An 18365-nucleotide genomic window follows, 5' to 3' on the forward strand; every position below is an offset into this window, starting at 1 on the left:
GAGCAAACCAATTCTGCTCTGCTTGCCTTCGCACCATTAACTGTCATTTGGTTTTAGAGCTTTGAAGATTTCAGGTTGCTTGAAGCAAATAAGATCAATGACTTCTGACAAAATTCAAGAGGTGCCACAACTACCCCCAGTCCGGCTATCAATGAACTTTTACTCCTGATATGACTACAGAAGGAGATAAAGGCTACTTCATTATGGAGAAACCTGCTTTTCCTTTGCTCTTTTGTCTCTCCATCCATATTAAAAAGAAACAAGGAACTGCTATTCGTAAGTCGGCTTCAGTGATAGGGGTCTCCATCACTTCTGTATTAAAACTATGTGTATAATCGAGAGCAAAAGGGACAAGCAAGTACTCTCTACGTCCTGAGGTTCCGAACCCACAGCTCAAAAACTTCTATTCACGACCTTAGAGTTCACAGCACAAAACTAATCCTTATCCTTTGGCCAACAAGTCAACTGTTTCTTTAAAAAAAAAAAAAACAGATGGTGTAGGACACACAAAAGGGATGAGCACCAGTAAGAGCAAGGACCTGTGTTACAGTCCTCTCCAGTGCCAAATACATGAATGCAGTGAAACACTGCCAGTCTGGCTTTGCTAACAGATGCCCATGTGTGCAAACTTAAATGCCTGGGTGTCTCCCATACCAAAGACTGAGTCTGGACATCAAGAGGAAAGAGAGCAGATTTAAGGACCTCCTCAGAGGTTAAGAGCTAAAGAAGGTTGCCCATTTATGAGACCTCCTGAACGATGAATACTGCAGTTGATTTTGACACCCTTCATGGGACTTTAGGGAGAAGGCAGTCCCCATGACACATGGCAAGAACATCCTTCCTGAGTGAACCAGAGGACACATGGGCAGCCAAAGCAAAGTAGGCAGCTGAAAAGGAGCTTCCTGAATCCTGGACTCCTCTTCTAAATTCTCCACAGGATTTGTAATCATATGTGTCAATGTGTTCAGTGCATTATGCGAAAAGCATTAAAGAAAAATTAATAAGGAAGTTTTAGCTTAAGAAACCAAAATACTGAGTTCGAGAAGGTTGCAGAGCTTGGTATGATTCCTTGCCCATCTGTTAGCATATCACCTAAACAACACTTCCCTGTTCCTGGACACGTACACGGGGCAAGGCTGCAAGGGGGAAGCAAGCACACCTCACCAGGCACTCAGTGGGGAGTCCCAGCACCAGCTCACTCTCCAAACAAAAGGACATTTTAGCAAGACCTTAATGCATCAGTGTAGACTGAACCACGATACTTGCAGCTGAAAACATGACACAGCATTTATTTGTTAGATTTCTTTTTTCCCCTTGAACGTTAATAAATAAACCAAGCTAATTTCAATTTCCAGTACCTGTGAATTAGCTCTCAATGAATATTAGAAGTAAGGGAGGACACAAAGTCAGAAGTGTGTACATGTGAATGAGGAAGAGATCTATGGACAGGTCATCACCTATATACAAAAATGCTTCAGATCTGAGAGCATCAATAGCCTGGAGTGTGCACGCAAACAGGATAATGGAAAAATGACAGAAGTTCTAAAACAAGAGGAAAGAACCTAGAACACAGCCACAATCAATGAGAGCAGAGCAGACAACCCCTGACAGCCCATTATTCTTTGATCTGCTGTCAGAAGCACAGAACAAACATCCTGACATTTCAGACAGGACCTTGTGCCTATCACAACTGCACTCATGACCACCAGATCAGTCACATCACTGAGCACCTTTTCAGAGCAGCAATAGCAAGAACCACTCAGGACCAGACAGAGAGCTTTCCTCCAAGGGATGTGATCCAGCAGAACAGGACTGAACTGTAAATGCAGCAGTCCTTCAAGTGCTGAAGCCATTACTCACTGACTCCAAGACGATGCATCTACGTGTCCAAATGCTCCCTGATAGAGAACTGAAATTGTTCAGCACTGCAAAACTGATTTTTCTCATCTGTAATTGTAAAGGAACAAACAAAGCTTTTGAAGTGTGACTCTACAGACAAAAAGGGAAAAGCTGATCCAAAAAGTAGATCCAAGCAGTACGTCTTCCTGGCATCTTCCTGTGCAACCTGGTCTAGGGAGCCTGCTTTGGTAGGGGGTTGGACTAGATTATCTCTAGAGGTCCCTTCCAACCCCTACAATTCCTTGACTTGCTTCCATAATTCCTGCATGGGAAGTAGTGGTGTCAAATTGACAAAAGTAACACTGTGAGAGGTCCTTAAGCACAAGGGATTTTCTGCATCAAAATACTCAAGGTGAAGTCCATGACCTACAGAAGGTGATGGCAAAGCTTGTGTTCATGTATTCATTCAGTGAATTATATCACAAATGAAATAAATCAAGTCACAGGTCAAAGTCCCAAAGCCAAGATGATCAACCCCAATTTTCTGCCACTTTATGTAAGTGCCGAAAGCTACTTCTAGCTCCTGATCACCATTAAAACAATTTCAACACCCATTCTTCAGACTTCTCCCTCTAGCCCTTCTCCTGTTCCACTCCCCAAAGAACACAATGCTCAGTTTTTGTCTTCCCTTAGGTTTTACCAGCAGCAGCACACATGCACTACAGCAAATCTCTGCCTACAACAGCACGTAGCATGACTGCTGCACTCCCAGCCACAGCCAGGAGGCAGGCAGCAAGCTACAGCTCAGCCCCTGCATGTAGGCTGAACGAGGCACCACTCAGAGCTGAAATCCCAGCACAGACACCACTGGAACCAAACACACTCCTGAACCCTTCACCAGAATTTCAGCATTAACAAAGGTGTACTCGTAATTACCTCCTCCTTCTGATTGAGAATTCAAATATAGGTACAGGAAATAGCTTTCCAACTACAAACAGTGCTTTACAGTTATTTTATTAAAAACTCCGGATGTAAAGAAGGCTGAACTGAGGGCCAGAGCTCGTAAAAGGTTATTCTCAGGAAAGGTATGTATTAAAAACAAATAGCAAGCAGCATTAAAATGGTCTTCCAAAGCATAATGCAGTAAGCAGTGTAAGTAAAACAGGAGGAACGGACACTTTCTGCCCCCTGCAGTTCCCACTGCTATCTGGATTTTTAAGACAGCCTTAGGAGGGAAGGAACATTAGCAGCCTAGAGACCCAACAATTTAACATCTGGCTACCTAGCACCTACAGCCAAAACATTTGGGTTTGCTTGTTTGTTGTTTTTTTGTTTGTTTTTAGGTTCATCTGAAAAACAGTTAAATTAATCGATGCTTCCATTAATGATCAACACCATATTCTGAATGTTTGCTGTGCCAAATGAAGGATCTGACCATCCCTGGTTTTGCAACAGAAAACGAGCACTGCCTTTTGCCAAACCTTTATTTGACCTCATTGCTTTGATGAGAGCTAAGAATGAGAATGGTCACCAACAAATTGGTACCCTCACCACGACAGGGCTGTTCCTAACACATACTGCATGTATGTGTATACAGAGATACACAATCTTACATGAAATACAGTGGATGACTTTCTAGTATCACACTACATGCCTGAAAACAGAAAACGCTGCTATGAAGTTTGACAAGTAAAATATGTACAGGATACATGTGGACAGTAAAGAAAAATTCTGCAGGAGAAGGTTTCATGTCCGTGTATAGGAGGTAAGCACCAGAACTGTTCATGTACTTCTATCTTTATGGATATAGGAATTTACCCCCCAACCCAGGTACTCAAAACGCTTCCCAGTAGTGATGACTTACTCCCACACATCTCAGGTTGGCTGAACTCAGAATCCAACTACTTCCAGACTGGAAATCTGCTTAAAAACAAAATGCATTTTTAGCATGTATCTGGGAAATGGATGCTTCTGGTGAGATGATTTTGCAACAGTCCTGTTCTGCCTTACAAGCCTGCCTACCTGAAGAGGTAAAGGTGCAAGCACAGATTGATTACAGTGAGAAATTTATTGTTGCCTGTTCTTAAAGCAATAATAAGTGCATCACTAGTGATAGATTTCAGAAGAAACCAAACAAACAGCACACCAAGGTTGAAAGGATGCTCTGTATTAAAAATGATGAAAGCTGAAGTGCTCATTGTGCTGATAAATTTTGGTTTCCATCTTCCCATGTAACCTGACTGAGGTTTGTCCGAGACACCTTCTTACCTCACTCTTTCTTTCCTTCTGCAGCACATTTAAGCCCTATTTAAGCCCTAAGTAACCCATATCATAAACTCATCTGTACGCTGACACACACTGAAGGTTAAATAAAACCAAATTCTGATGAACACACTTCATAATACCGGTTTGCAATGGGTTACATACGCCCCGGGAACACAAAGCACACACAGAGGGCCGCTCAGCCCCGCAGCACTCTCAGCAGCACCGCTCCTCGCGAGGAGCGGCCCAACACACAGCTCAGGGGCTCTGACTGCTGCCCACAGCCGTGCCAGCCCCCCAAGTTGAGCTGCCCGGAGCTGCCGCGGTCCCCTCCTCGGCCATTAACATCACCACCGCTAGAAATCTGCAAAGTCACTTGGAAGTACGAACTAGTTGCAGGCAGGGAGCGCAGCGGGCGGCTCGCCGGGATCTCAGCAGCGTGTGCACGCGGCCGGGGCCGTTTCCGCACACAGGTGGGACGGTCACGTCTCCCCGCGCTGCGCAGTGCGTGGCCCGGGCGCTCACACCCCCGAGCTCCGCTCCCTATCCCCCCCCCTACCCCAACACACACACACACCCCGCGCCCTACGTCCTCAGTTCCTCCTCTCCCCTTACCCCAACCGACCAGGACTCCCATTTTCCAACCGGATGACCACCGATTTTCAAAGGGGAGAAAAAAAATACATACAAATAACAGATACACCCCCCCTCAACTCCCCCGCCTCTCCCAGCCATTGTGCCTCCTTCCCCCACCCCTCCCTGCGGCACAAAGCCCCGCCGCGGGCCGGGCCGTGCCCATCGCCCCGGGGCTCCCCTCCCCCCTCCCTCCCCGCAGCCTCCGCTGTGTTCCGGGAAAAGGACTCCGCACCTCCGGGGGGCGGCGGCGGCGCTGCGGAACGGCCCCGGGGAGGGGGAAGGCGGATCGATCCGCGGGGCAGGTGGCGGCGCGCAGCCCGTTCCGCGCCGCGGGGGCACCCATCGCCGCCTCCCACCCCCACGACCGCAGGGCCCAAGAAGAGGAAAGGAAAGGAGTGCGGGCCGGGAAGGGAGGAGGGGGGGGGGGGAGGGAGGTGGATGGGGCCGCCCCCGGTACCTTGCGCTTCCTGGTCTCGGCCGAACCGCTCCACACGAAGCACTGGTAAATGGCCCTCAGGTTCTGCTTCCAGTTTTCCACCTTGAAGCCGGTCACATGGCAGCACCCGGCCGCCGGCGGACTCATGTCAGACCCCCCCACATCAATCCTCCCGCCGACGGGCCGGGCCGGCGGGCAGCGAGCCGGCCCCTTCCCCCCCTTCGGCGGCGGCGGCCGCGCGGGCACGGGCACGAGCGCGGGCACGGGGCGGCCGCGCGCCCCCCCCAGCCACCCCACCCTCCCCGCCGCCGCCGCCCTCAGGGGCTGCGGCCCCTCCTCGCACCGCCTCCCGCCGCCTCCGTTCCCGCGGGCTGCTGGGGGGGCGGCAGGCACATAGAGCCCCCGGCTCCGAACAAAGCGCGGCGGTGGAGGCGGCGGGCGACGCGCTCCCCTCCCTCTCTCGCTGCCTCGCACACAAAGATGGGGCTCTCTCGGAGGAGAAGGAGGCGGCGGCTGACAACGGCCGCTGCCGCCCCCGGAGTGGCCGCCGCTCCCTTCTACCTCATAGAAGCGGAAGGGAACAGAAGGGCGGGGGGAGGGGGGGGGCCTGGAAGCGGCAGCGGCGGCCCCGGTGCGAGCGGAGCGTGTGTGTGGGGAAGGGGCGAAGTCTCCGCCCGCCGCCGCTCCCTCTCCCCAGCCGGCCGCCCGCTCGGCTCCTGTCTCTTTAAACCTCGCCCCCCCCCGCCTCCTTCGCCGTCTCCTTCCTCCTCCTCTTCTCTTCCCGCACTTCCCCCCCCCCCCTCCGCCCGCCGTGTGCGACGGTCCGAGCCGCTAACTCAACCTAGCCCGCCAGGCCCGGAGTGGGACAGACCAACGGGGAAGGGGCGGTAGGCGCACCCCCCCCACTCTGCCCCGCCACCCTCGAGGAGGGAGCCGGAGAGGGAGGGAAGAAGCGCTACGATTGGCTGGCTCGCCTGTCGCTCCGCCGCTGAAGTGCCCGGCTCTGGCGTCTCGTTGGTTTATTTCCTTCTCTCTCCCCACCTCCCCCCCCCCCCTTTTCCTCCATAGCATTTCCCCCTGCCGGAAAGGGGCAGGAATTGTTCTGTGGATTGACAGTGCATTAAACCAATGGAGAGAAAGGGCGGAGCCTCCTCCGAAAAGTTCCGCACAACGATTGGCCGATTTGCCCGTCACTCTCGCTCTAAGATGTGAGCTGATTAGCGGCGGTGGGCCGCGGGGCGGTCCCTCCCAGCGACAGCCCGGGCTACGGGGGCAGCGGTGCTGTCACATCCGCTGATTCCGGCTGCTTCGCTCTTACCTCAGTGATTTCCTGAGGGGAGAGGGGCGGCGGCGGCCGCCAAAAAGTGCCCCGTAACCTGAACGGGCGGTGGTGCAACGGTTCCTACCCATAGCTGGAGAGGCACTCCGAGAAGCAGCAGCACTGCTGTGTTTGGGAACTGAAACCTCACGGGCAGATGCTCGCTAATCCTACCCGCAGCGTGCTTCGCTAGCAGCGAGGAAGGTGAGGAAGGAGTATGAGCACGCTGCTTGTCGGGAGAACAAGGCGTTGTGTCAAAAGAAATAGGCACAGACACCCACCCCGTGCCTTGCGAGAGCCACCTAAACATCCCTCTGCACAGAGGGGTGTTAATCTGGCAGCAAGATGTACCCAAATGAATGGGATCGGTAATTAATGTCCTAACAGCATGTAGTATTCGTTCTAATGAATCAGAGTATCTCCCAATTAAACAAAGCCCCCAATATTACTACAGTCTAAATCCAACAAGAAGGTTATTCTTATTCTGCAGCAACTTGCTATCACTAATCTTGGGCTTTTCTCCGTGGCTATCACATCAAAACAGGAGATAAGAGTTTCTGACTGTGAAATTTAAGTCCATCTCTCTGAAGGAATGGGATATCAGAAAGACAATGCATGTGTTCAGTGCCTTGCAGATACCAAAATGTTCACTGGGATTTCTTTGCAGCTCTTTCTTGCAAAGTCATCATGTTTACTCGATGTAAGGTGCGGTGGTGTCTGTCTTACTCAGAAATAGCATGAATCGTGCCTTTATAAAGCACAGTCCTTTCAATTTAAGAAAGGAGAACACCTGCAATTTGTTCTCCTCTCAAATAAATATTTCCTTTGGAAAATACTGTTTTTTCTCTCTGGCTGATTCAGGAACAATGACAACATTCAAGCATTCCTGCTTCCTGAAGTTGCATGGCCCACCCCCTGAACTGCTGCTGGGGATCTGGAGAGCATTCTCGGAGATAACACTCACAAGCATGAAACCCATCCTCAACCACAGCTGCTGTCACCTGAGGTCCTCTGTCACATCCCAAAGACACAAATGTTGAAATTTTAAGATTGACTCTTAGGGACATTTCCATGGATACAGACGGTGCCTTTCAAACATTAAGGTCCCTCAAGGTTTTTCTGGCATCTTGTTCTCCAAAATCGGAGCAAGCTTTTAAAGCCAGGAACCTGATTTCTGGTTCACTTTGTCAGTGAATCAGTTTGGAACCAGAGTAAAAATCCATGCTAAAGTTATGCAGAAAAGAATGGCTCTTGCTATTTTTTGAGACCAATTCCTTACCTAAGGAGCCTGAACCAAGCTCCAGAAGGTGTCAGTGTCATCAAGCACTTTGCTTTCCATCTGGTGAAGACACCAGAATCTTTCCCGTGAAGAATAGAAATTTCATACTCAACAAATACTTCCTGATTGTGGCAGCCCATACAGTAAAGGTGGCACAGCAACAAAGCAAAAATAGGAACAGAAAATAGTTACAACATTTTGTCGCGTAGTAATTTGCTAAATCAGGGCCTGCTTGCTACACACACACATGAGAGTTCATAAGTTTGCTGTAGTTTAATTTACTCTTGGGCACAGCTTGGGAATGTTTCTAGAATAAAACCTTTTGGTGCAGCAGATAGCTTGGGAAAGGATTTGCCTCTGGGGGCAGAAAACCGTCTCAAACCCTCCTGCGTCTCCTGGAGGAATTTTTAATTTTAAAAGCACTGATGATTATGCTAACTAGTGCTTACCCCCAAATGACAATGGAATATAAATGTTGACAGTAGCTAAAACATACTGCAAATGTGCAGCAAACTCTTCCTCCAGAGAGTCATCTGCGTTACATGATAGCTCAGCTGGGAAGACGCAGAGTTCCTCCACGTGGGGAAGAAAAGCAACTGTACCCTCAATCCCTGTCATCCCAAGGTGGCACTGGCAGACTTGGCTGGAGAGCCATTAATCAATCACCGACCTCGCAACAAAACAAATCTCTATGGTCCCAGCTACACCACCTTCTCTAAAACAAAGATTTTGTTTTCAGCCCAATCCACTGGTAAGAGCATCTGCCAGATTAGAGGCTTCCACCTGCCTCCATCCTAGCAGAGGGGACAGAGCAGCTGCTTCAATCCACAGCATTCAGTGACAGAGTCAGTCCAGCTGCACAGGTCTGGCCAGAAGGATGCTTGTCCCTCCACGGAGCACAAAGATAGGTGGAATTCAATGAGCTGAGCTGACTTGATTTTTTTTAATGGACTCCTGAAGTTTTCCCTTGGAGTCAAGGCCCCCTGTATTGCTAATTTAAACCTAGTGACAATGCACTTGCTTCTCTTCGTGATCTTTTGCAGATCTCTCCAAAGAAGTGCATGGAATCCAAGGATTCATAGCCCCTAGGTAAAGAACAGTCCTAGAAAAACAGAATGCCTGCACTTATTTTTTTCTGAGGATCATTTGTTAGATTTCCCTTCAGCACCATCATGGGATGAAATCTTGGCCCTAGCTGAACTCAGCAGGAATTTTGCCACTGACTTAAACAGAGCTAAAATGTCACCCCTGCTGTTTGTCAAGTCAGCTATAAGAAGACAGTCCTTTAACATCTGGCTTCAACCGAACACACAGAAAAGTTCACTTCCTTGCTCTGTGAAATTGCCATCTCATTGAAAAATAAGGTGTTTGTTCCTGGCAAGCTGCTTGTAACAAGGAAGGGTCCACCCAGAGCTACTGTCAGAACCATGTCCCCATTCTTTACCGTACAGCTATTGGCAATGAATGGATTCTGTCATTTTCTAGGAGAAAAATGGGAAGTAAAAGTAGAACCCATTAACTTTTAGAAGTCATCTGCTGTATAAACTTTGTTTTCCAGGCCACTGGGAGGTCTGTTGCTATGTTGGACAGCAGCCTTTAGATCTAAACCCCTCTCAGCTGCGGTGATCAAAGGTAAGGCTGAAGGACAGCTGAGCTCAGAGGAACAACTGATGTGAGCTACTAAAAACCCCGAGACAAGGTGGTGTTTTATTGCAAAATATTCAGGCCAGGTCAGCCACAAATGGGGTACCTCTATTTTGTGGTGGTAAAAATAAAGCTGTAGCATTATTTGATCAGAAGATACTTTCAAAGTCTATTCAAATGGAGGGAATTGCCAGATGATGTCTGGTAGAAAGGAGACGTGCGGAGTACTGCGGAGCTACTCTGCTGCACACCTGTGTGAAACCAGCTTCCTTCCATCTTGCTCCTCCCCTGGGAAACAAAACCAAAATCAGTCTCCACTATCTGATGAGCCTTAATTCTCAGCACTTAAATAATTAGCTTCTCAAATGTACGAAAACAACTCTCATTTTCTGGATTAATGAAGGAAGCTGGGTTCCACTGAGCAAAGCTATTATGGAGCTGCTAATGCATGGTTTCATTGCCTGCCACTAAACACAGAGCAGTGTGGGCTCCTGGGAGAGCAAGAACACAGGGAGAGCCGAGCTGCAGGGTTAAAGTGGAGGGCAGCAGGGGAAGCACTGGCAATACAGGCTGCTGTGGTTTTATGGCAGCAGGAGGGCTGGCCTTGTCTGTGTGCCTGCCACGTTTTATCTAGGTTTCTGAAGATACATAGAGCCCAAAAGAAGTCCAAGCACAGGGAGACAACAGTGGGTGGATAGACTGCTTTCAACACAGACCAATCAAAGCCCCTGAAGCAGGGCAGCAGAGACAGAGCACGCTAGGCCGAAACCTTTGGAAGCCATTGTGAACTTCTGCTGAGGTTCAGCAGCTCCAGCAGCAGAGAATGGCAAAGAGCTTTAGTGCAGCCCTTCACAGCTGGGAGGTACAGGAATACTGGCATGCTCTTGTCCTCCTAAATGCTCTTTTGACTTGGGAGTTCATTGGAAACTGACTGCAAAGAGTCGGTCTTCTTCATGTTGCACCTTGGCAGGTTCAGACATATAAACTCCTCAGAACAAAATCTTGTTTATTTTATACCTCTGCACAGGAGTGGTGATTTACTTTTTCATATCTGGATGGAGAAAACATCAGAAAGAGCTGCTTTGTTCTGGCAGATGTAAACCCAGGCCCTATTATATGAACAACTCAACACTATTAGGACTGTTCCTTTCCCCTTCTGCTTAACTCTTTTGCTGCCCTGCTTCAGACTTAAAAGCCTGTTTCAGACAGAACCACAAGCCCACGCTGAACTTCTCTGTGGTACAGGGAAGGCGGAACAGAATAGAGACTGCATAGGAAATCAGAGCTTTTGAGATGTAACTACAGCCATTCAACAAATGCAAAGTCATGCAACTTGTCAGACACCAGGAGCTGGAAAAGCCTGGAGCGTTGATTTCTTTACATTCTTTGGCATCAAAAATCCCTTCAGGATGCATCGTTCTCCCCTACCCATTATTGCACACCAATTAGTGAATCAAAGTATCTGCAGTTCCAGCTGTGGATTTGGGACTAAATGCCTTCTTACAGTGAAGTTCTTCTAACTGCAGTAGTGTCAGTAAGCCCTCACACTTCTCACATCTGTCACACTTTTCCAAACAACATGAAACTGCACCACGCTTTTGACCATCCACAAGAAAAGCCTGAAATTGCAGTGGAAGCGCTGGGTTAAAGAAGGAAAATCTGGTGGAGATTTACACGTGGGAAGTTAGTGAGGAGATCAATGAAGCCATGATGGTTCATGCAGCAAGGTTTGAGCCAAATAGCCTGATGTTCAGAGCGAGGCACCGGGGGCATGGGGCACCTGCAGAACTCAGCACCTTCCCCAGAAAGGAGCAGCTGCCTGCAGATGACTGTTTGAACTTAAGCATCTCTGAAGACGTAGAGATGCTGCTGCTGATATGAGGGCTTGTTGGACCACTGACTTCTGAGGAGTTACAACCCATGTAATTTAGCCAAAGCGATCAGGAAATAATTATGTACAGTGGAGAATTAAAAGATGGTAATTAAACTGTATAAATAAATAACTGGAGTGACTAAAAACATCTACCCAAAGCCTCCTTTTGGAACAGTATTTAATGTAAATGAATCACTTAGTGGACAATACAACAATCATCTGTTCTGCTTCTATTCATTATCAAAAACAATACGGGAGGATTGGCAGGGAGCAGCCATGTGCCAGAGGGAGCCCTTGAGGAAATACCACAGAATCTGGACTGACTTTTGTCTCTTCTTCTATTGTTTCCTGACAATGCTTTGCTAATGAATGTCCAACCGCGTCATTTTGGTTGCCACCCCCTTCCCCCCCCCCCCCTTATTTATTTATTTTCCCAAACCAACTCAGTAGTAATACTGGCTTGTCTGAATGAGCTGAAATGAGTGTTAGGTAGAGTTCCATGGTTAGGTAGGAGCTCCACCAAGGCCTGAGAGCTGAGGATGCGTGGCCTCAGGCAACCTGGGAAATCCCACAGTAAGCAGTCCAACAAAATCCTTTGATTTGGGCAAAAAAACCGTGAACTTTGAAAGGAAGTATCATGTGTCTTTGAAATTCCAAATGCTTACTGAACTCACTGTTTGAGCTGTGTGCTCAATAAATGCATCTTTTGTCACTCGGTTGGAAATGATGCTAACTTCACTCTAGGAAATAAGCTGCTTTTCAGTAGGGGATACCTGAGCTGATTGCACCCAACGTTATCTTGGGAGTTATCTGCCAGAAACTGTAAGCTAAAGGGAATCCTCATGTGGGATCTGGGGAGGCAGACTTCCCCGCAGTGATGATGGCTCAACTCCTCGCAGACTCGCACAAGGTAACTGACATGGTCTGGGACAAGGAAAAAAGGCAACAACAGAGAGTGGGGCAGATAAGCAGGCTTTGCTGCTGAGAAAATGGCATGCAGAATGGCACCCTGATCTGATTTCCCAAGGTTGTCTCTGGGGTCATGATGTACAGGCTTTGTTTTATTTTGTCTTAAATGAAATGTTAGGCTCTGCAGCACGTTTTCTGCAGACAGTGTTAATTTTTGCCAAACCCAGTGACGACAGAATATGTGGGCTTCTAGTTAACACTATCTGAAATTTGAGATAAAAGTGCACGCTTCATAAAATCCTGTTACTAGCTCAGTCTTCCAAGGAAAACAGAGATGGCACCAAATTCCCTTAAGGAATTAGGGCTTCCTCTTGCAAAATCTCCACCAAGCTAGCTGCATCACTCAGTAAGTGGGGAGCTTTCCTCACAGCACATATTCAGAAGCCCACTGAATGGGGACTCAAGAGGACTGCTGCTGGCCCACCCTGCAACCATATGTGGTACTGCTGTTTCCAGCTTCCACCTGCCCTTCGGCTGGAGGTCAGTAGGGCTGAAGCAGAGGCTGCAAGATGAGTGGGAGATGAGTCTTCTCTGTGGCCACCACAGTTTGGTGCTCAGGATATTAACGCACCCAACTAGCTGGCAGGCAAGATGGCAGTGGCAGTGTGCAGCCCAGCCTGCTGCTGCCAGCACTGGGCACAGACCTGGCACAGATCAGCTCCTGGGGGACACCAGCAGCATGGCACTCAGCTCAAGGCACACAGCTCTGCACCTACAAGGCAGAGCTGCCACGTGCAGCGTGGAAACGCATGGCTGCTATAGACTGCAGCAGGAATCCCAAATATCACCCATTTGACTAAACATTTCTACCCCTGGACAGGGGTTGGGAATAACTACTCAGCTTCTGACAACAGTAGTTCACTTCACAAGACCCCCGCCACCACTCGTACTAATCGATGCCTTTTAGAGAAATCTCCATCAAAATAAACAATCTCCAGGGTCTTTTTGGAAGGAAACAGCCTGCTTATATTAACAAATATATTACAGGTAACCTCCTAATACTGGGATATGCTGAGAAGGAACCAGACTAATTGACTTATTTTGTTCAATAAACTACTCCTGAAATACACGTATTTATAATTATATAGGTATATAAAAACAAAAAACAGTGCAATTCTGTTCCTCCTTGCTCACGTACAGTTTTTTTCTGTTGTTAGTCCCTCGAGTGCTTGCTTAAGTCAGGTCTCGCTGTAATTACACACCTCACAGCGGTGCGGGGAGACTTAATTAAGAGAGTCACTGTAGGTGCGCTGTCAGACACGACCTAGTCCTGTCGGGAAGGCTGCAGAGTGGGAATGTTCCATCACACAACTGAAGTTTGCCGCGGGTTTCACCATCCTCCCGCAGAAAGCAGCGCGGACACAGCCAGCAGCCTGAACGCAAAGCCCCTCGACTCCACCACCAGGGTGCCTGTGGTTTTCACAATCTGTGCTCACCAGGAGACGCTGTGCCACACCGCAGGATTTCATATTCCCTCCCCCCCCAGCTTCAAAAAGTGTGACTCACCAGTTTCAAACGGTGACATTTCATTCCCAACCTATTCTGGGAGCAGCTGGCTTTGTAACACATGGGGATGTGGGGAGAGGGGAGGAGGGAGGAAGAGCCGGGCTGAACGAAGTGAAAACTGCTCCTTCTCTCCCCCACGCAGGTATGTTGCTGCTCCTTTGCAGAACCACACAATTTGGGACGTGCTGGCCAATTCCACTAGAGGAAAACAAGACAACAAGCACATTGCAGAGAAAAAGATCTATCTGTGCAAGCAGTGATGCAACTCCCTGTCAGCCAGGAGCGACTGCTCTCCACATCCCACAGACGTGAGGAAATGCACTGTCCCCACTTCCCACGAGCCTGAGCCCTGCAGTTCTGGATCGCTCCTTCACGCAGTGTGTGTGATGCAGACCCAGGCTTCAGTCATCAGCAATATCTTCCTAATGATGACCAAATGTACGTGCAGCGGGAAGATGACAACGGGGGAATGACAAAGGGATCGCTGTCAGCTCCCGGTCCCGAGAGGAGTTCTGTGTCACACTGCAGATTTGCATAGGGGACGTCACCGCCAGCAGCACAACACGCAGCACGCGAGCGGGTTTGTTGGCACACACACGGCACTGCTGTCATCGGAGCAGTGCCAGGGGCAGGAGCTCCATCTCTGCTGGCCTCACACCCGCACGCAGCGCAGCAGTGCCCCGGCCCCATTCAGTAACAGCTGTAAAATTGCACGGGGAGGGAGCTGTGCGTGATGCAACCCAACGGGAGCGGGGTGCGGGTCTGCAGCGCTGCTGCAGGAGGGGGGCACGGGGCGGGGGGCTCCGAGGGGACAGCACACGGCGTGACGGCACGCAGTACTACGCAGGAAGAGTTTGATTACAGTTCAGTTCACCTCCTCCGCTGCTGGGCGTGTGGCTCCCAGCAGCGGCGTGGGACCTGGGAGGGGCAGACTCACTGCCATTCTTTACCTGGGGAAGCCTCCAAGTGCTCACTGAGGGAAGAGGAGCTTGCGTGGTGCTGGCATGCAGCAGCGATGACCTTGGCTGGGTAACTATTTGCTGAATACAAAATGGATACAGAAACTGCAGTTCTTAATTAAAAAAACAACAACAACAACAACAAAACACAAAACCAACCAATTTTCTCCTAAGGTAGGGAAAGGCTGTGGTTTGTTAAATAAATGCATCTGTCAGAGCTGGATTTTTTTTCCCAGCTTCCCTAAATGCCCTTCACAAGCAGAGAGGGGGAGGGGACCTGCTCTTTGAAGCCTTTTCCTTATGGGAATAGAAAACACGGAAAGAATTCAATTCTCTGCCACAGCCCGAGCACCGATCCACGCTTCAAGAACCCAAGCCCGGACACAACTGGCTGGTGGGAGCTGGGCGCAGCACTGCCATTGAGCCTTGCCCACCATCCAGCTTCGTTAAGTGTCCCCCACAGCGTTACTGCACAGAAAGACGAGAGGGAGGAATGGAGACGGAGGAAGAAAAATAAGGAAAATCTTTGCAGAGCCGTGGTTATTCGTATCTTTGATCAAAGGCACCATCTAGTGAGAAAAGGGAACACTGCAACTGACATTGCTCTGCCTCAGCGACAAATGGAATTGGACTTTCGCCTGCTGAAAACACAAGTAGCACCATGCACTCTGCTGTGCCCGAGTGAACAACAGCGCATTCAGAGTTACTGCACTCTGTGTCATTATTTCTCCAGCAGAAATGCGTTCTCTTTCTCCCACCTCGCACCAGAGAACCTCAGCCCCCCTAAGGGCATGTGGCACTACAGGAAGAGAACGATTTCCACGTTGCAATTCGGGAACTAAAGCAAAGCAAAGGTGGGTGAGCAGCCCAAGGTCGTGCAGGAAGCCAGAGGCAGATCCGGGAATAGAGAGCAGCAGCCCTGGATGCAGAGCAGTGCCCGAACAATAGCACAGCACTCGCCCTCTGCTGCCTTTAACTCTTTCGTACCTCACCAATAGCACAGGAGGGGCCAAGCAGGCACTCCTCTGCATGTGTGTTTGCTGCTTTGCAGGACCGGCCCTCAGACCTCACTGCTTTCACTACACCGCACCAGACAGGGAGATAAGGCAGCAGGGATTGTCGGGGTTGGGTATCCTGAGACCAGCAAGGCTGATACTTCTATCCAGCAACCACAATTAGAAACTCTTTATGGGAACGGTACCTCAGCGATGCCATATCTCCTCTTCAGCGTGTGACAAAACATCATTGTCTCCCTCAAAGGCATTCAGTTCAGACAAAATGGTTGTGGTGTGTTTGATGATTCTCAGCTGCAAGAGAGGAAGATCTCGGTGCTCCTTCTTCCCCGGTGTTTGGGTGAGCTGCAGAAGTCAGGGGTTTGCAGCACAACCATCAGATTTATCTGTAGGCTCAGTAAGTCTACACTTTTTTCATAGCGAGTTTGTGCAGTGTCTGGAAAAGGCAATAATTATGAATAACTGGAACCAAACCACACAGAAAAGAACTTTAAAGAAAAAAAAAAAGAGATTTGGGTGGAGCAAAAACCTGTAGTGCTGGGAACTGAACTGCAGCAGAACTCTGACAGAGGGAGCGAGGGGCTATGGCCCAGGGCCCCACAGACAGCTCTCAGATAGGAGTTCAGAGCCCAGGTTGCAAAGGTGCCAAATCAGAAGTCTAACCAGGGCAGAAAGCAACGGGGCAGAAAACAACCACCTTCTTGGGTCCACTGCCTATAAGGAACACAGACATCCTAGGCTGGTTTTGGTCACCCCTACAAACCCCAACTATGCAAACAGGGAGGAAAAGAGGAGAGACTGCATTCTTACTTCAGAGGCTGTGACAAGAAAATCTTTAATCACACCACAGCTCTTTGAACATTTACATTTTCCAACCAAAGGCGCTGTGAAATTGGGAGCTCTCAGTTCATGGATGCTTCCCCCAGAGAAGGCTTTCTTACCCGATAGGGATTTCTGCACGGGTCTTTGCTGTTAGGGTAAGCAACTTAAGCTCTTCTCAAAAGAGAAGCTACATCCTTTGCTCCTTGAAAAATAGGTGACAAATAAGAGCCTGGAAGAACTAGAGCACAAAATTGTTGCCCTAGAGAATAGGGTTAAAAGGCTGAAGATCTGCACTCAGTGATGCTTGCAGCAAAGCAGATGTGACCAAACACAAGCGCAAACAGTTCCCAGAGTTTGGAGATATCTTCCCCCAAAAAAGAACTCCCATTCTTCAGGAGGGCAACAGTAGAACAGCAGGATGTTTGCTAAGGCAGTGTTAAAATGCTAAGAGGAATCCAGCCCTTTGCAGTTCTAGGCTGACGCAGTGAGAAAGAGGAGACAATGAGTGCTAATAAAAACAACAGGCGTCCTTTTAAAAGACTGCACCAACATTTACCAGACTGGCGGCAAGGTCTCCAGAACAAAAGCCCCAGACTCAGGACAAACTCCTCTCTAATGTTTCCAAGAACAAAGAACTGTTGACACAAGTTACTCACCTCACCAATGTGCCATCTGTGAATCAGCAGGTTTAAATCAAAGGTGAGCAAGTCACTAATTACATGGATCAGGTTCATCTAATAAAACAGATCCCAATCAAAGCAACAAAAATCAAGACTTATTCCAATGAATTTTCTTCTCTAATTGCAAATCTAGTCTGACTAACCCCTTGCTACATGACTCTCCACTCAAACACTGCAGGGCAGCTGTAAGTGTAACGTTTGCTAGCACCTGCCTGTCTGGTGACACTGACTATTACCTGTTAAAATAAATGAGCTGGCAGATACCAGGTAAGTTAGCACAGGAGCTGGATGTACCTCTCAGGCAATTACTGTCCTGTGGGAAAGACAACACAGCAGGCCACAGTTCGTCCTGCTCCACTCTGGTGAGAAAGATTATTTGAAATGTTGTTTTTTTTTTTCCAGCTCTGATTTTCAGGACCCTGAACAGACTGCAGCTTCCAGTCAGGCTGCCATGGTGTAAATTAACTGCTTCTTGGTTTTGTTTTTCAGTTTAATTTGTATAAATAAAATTATTGACTTGTTCCTTTCATTTCACATTGGCCCTGGACCCAGAAAAGTGTGTACCACTGTCAGACCTCTCAGAATGCGAATTTAGGAAGATCTCAAATTCCTCTCTCCTTCTTCCAGAACTATTGATCCACTACTGATGACAAACGTGCTGATGTGAACTCAGGCTCCGGTGTATTTTCCTTATTACAGAGGAAAAGAACACTGTTATTGTATGTGAACTGTCCTTCAATTAGCTATCATAAAACCCTACAGTTTATTTCAGGGAAAGACATCTGGGATTAACTGCCTTTGTCTCTGGATAGCTCCTCTGTCAATTTGACTTCTGCTCATGCACCTCCACAGTGAGTGGGCAAAAAGCACCGGGATGGAGGCACGTGCCTGTTCTGTGGTGCTGAAGGTCCTTACAGCTCTCAGGACTTTGGGATCACAGGGATTTGGTTCCCAAAGGCCTGGGCAGAGTTGTTCTGTACCCTGTACTGAGTGAGGAGACATAAAGCCATCAGGTCCCACTTCGGCACAAGAACTGCCACGCAGAGCTGCAGCCCATGAGCATCCCCACCGAGAGCCCACACAAGAACTACAGTTATCACTGCTCTAATAGGACGCTGCAGTCATGCCT

At 48.8% G+C, this 18365-nt stretch overlaps 2 protein-coding genes across 3 annotated transcripts in view; one reads left to right on the plus strand and one right to left on the minus strand.

The window, feature by feature from the left end:
* USP22 (ubiquitin specific peptidase 22) overlaps nucleotides 1–5440 on the minus strand; it is an 88632-nt gene extending 83192 nt beyond the window's left edge. For both annotated transcript variants that reach the window (XM_065732845.1, XM_065732844.1), the window contains exon 1: nucleotides 5195–5440. In XM_065732845.1, coding sequence (XP_065588917.1) covers nucleotides 5195–5320 — 126 coding nt within the window. In that variant the 5' untranslated portion in view covers nucleotides 5321–5440. The remainder of the gene's footprint in view (nucleotides 1–5194) is intronic.
* TNFRSF13B (TNF receptor superfamily member 13B) overlaps nucleotides 1–18365 on the plus strand; it is a 159624-nt gene that overhangs the window by 89172 nt on the left and 52087 nt on the right. The window lies entirely within an intron of this gene.

The sequence above is a fragment of the Cyrtonyx montezumae genome, unplaced genomic scaffold, assembly GCF_038088225.1.
Source record: "Cyrtonyx montezumae isolate F1298 unplaced genomic scaffold, pur_monq_1.0 scaffold_16, whole genome shotgun sequence".
NCBI classification, from domain to species: Eukaryota; Metazoa; Chordata; class Aves; order Galliformes; family Odontophoridae; genus Cyrtonyx; species Cyrtonyx montezumae.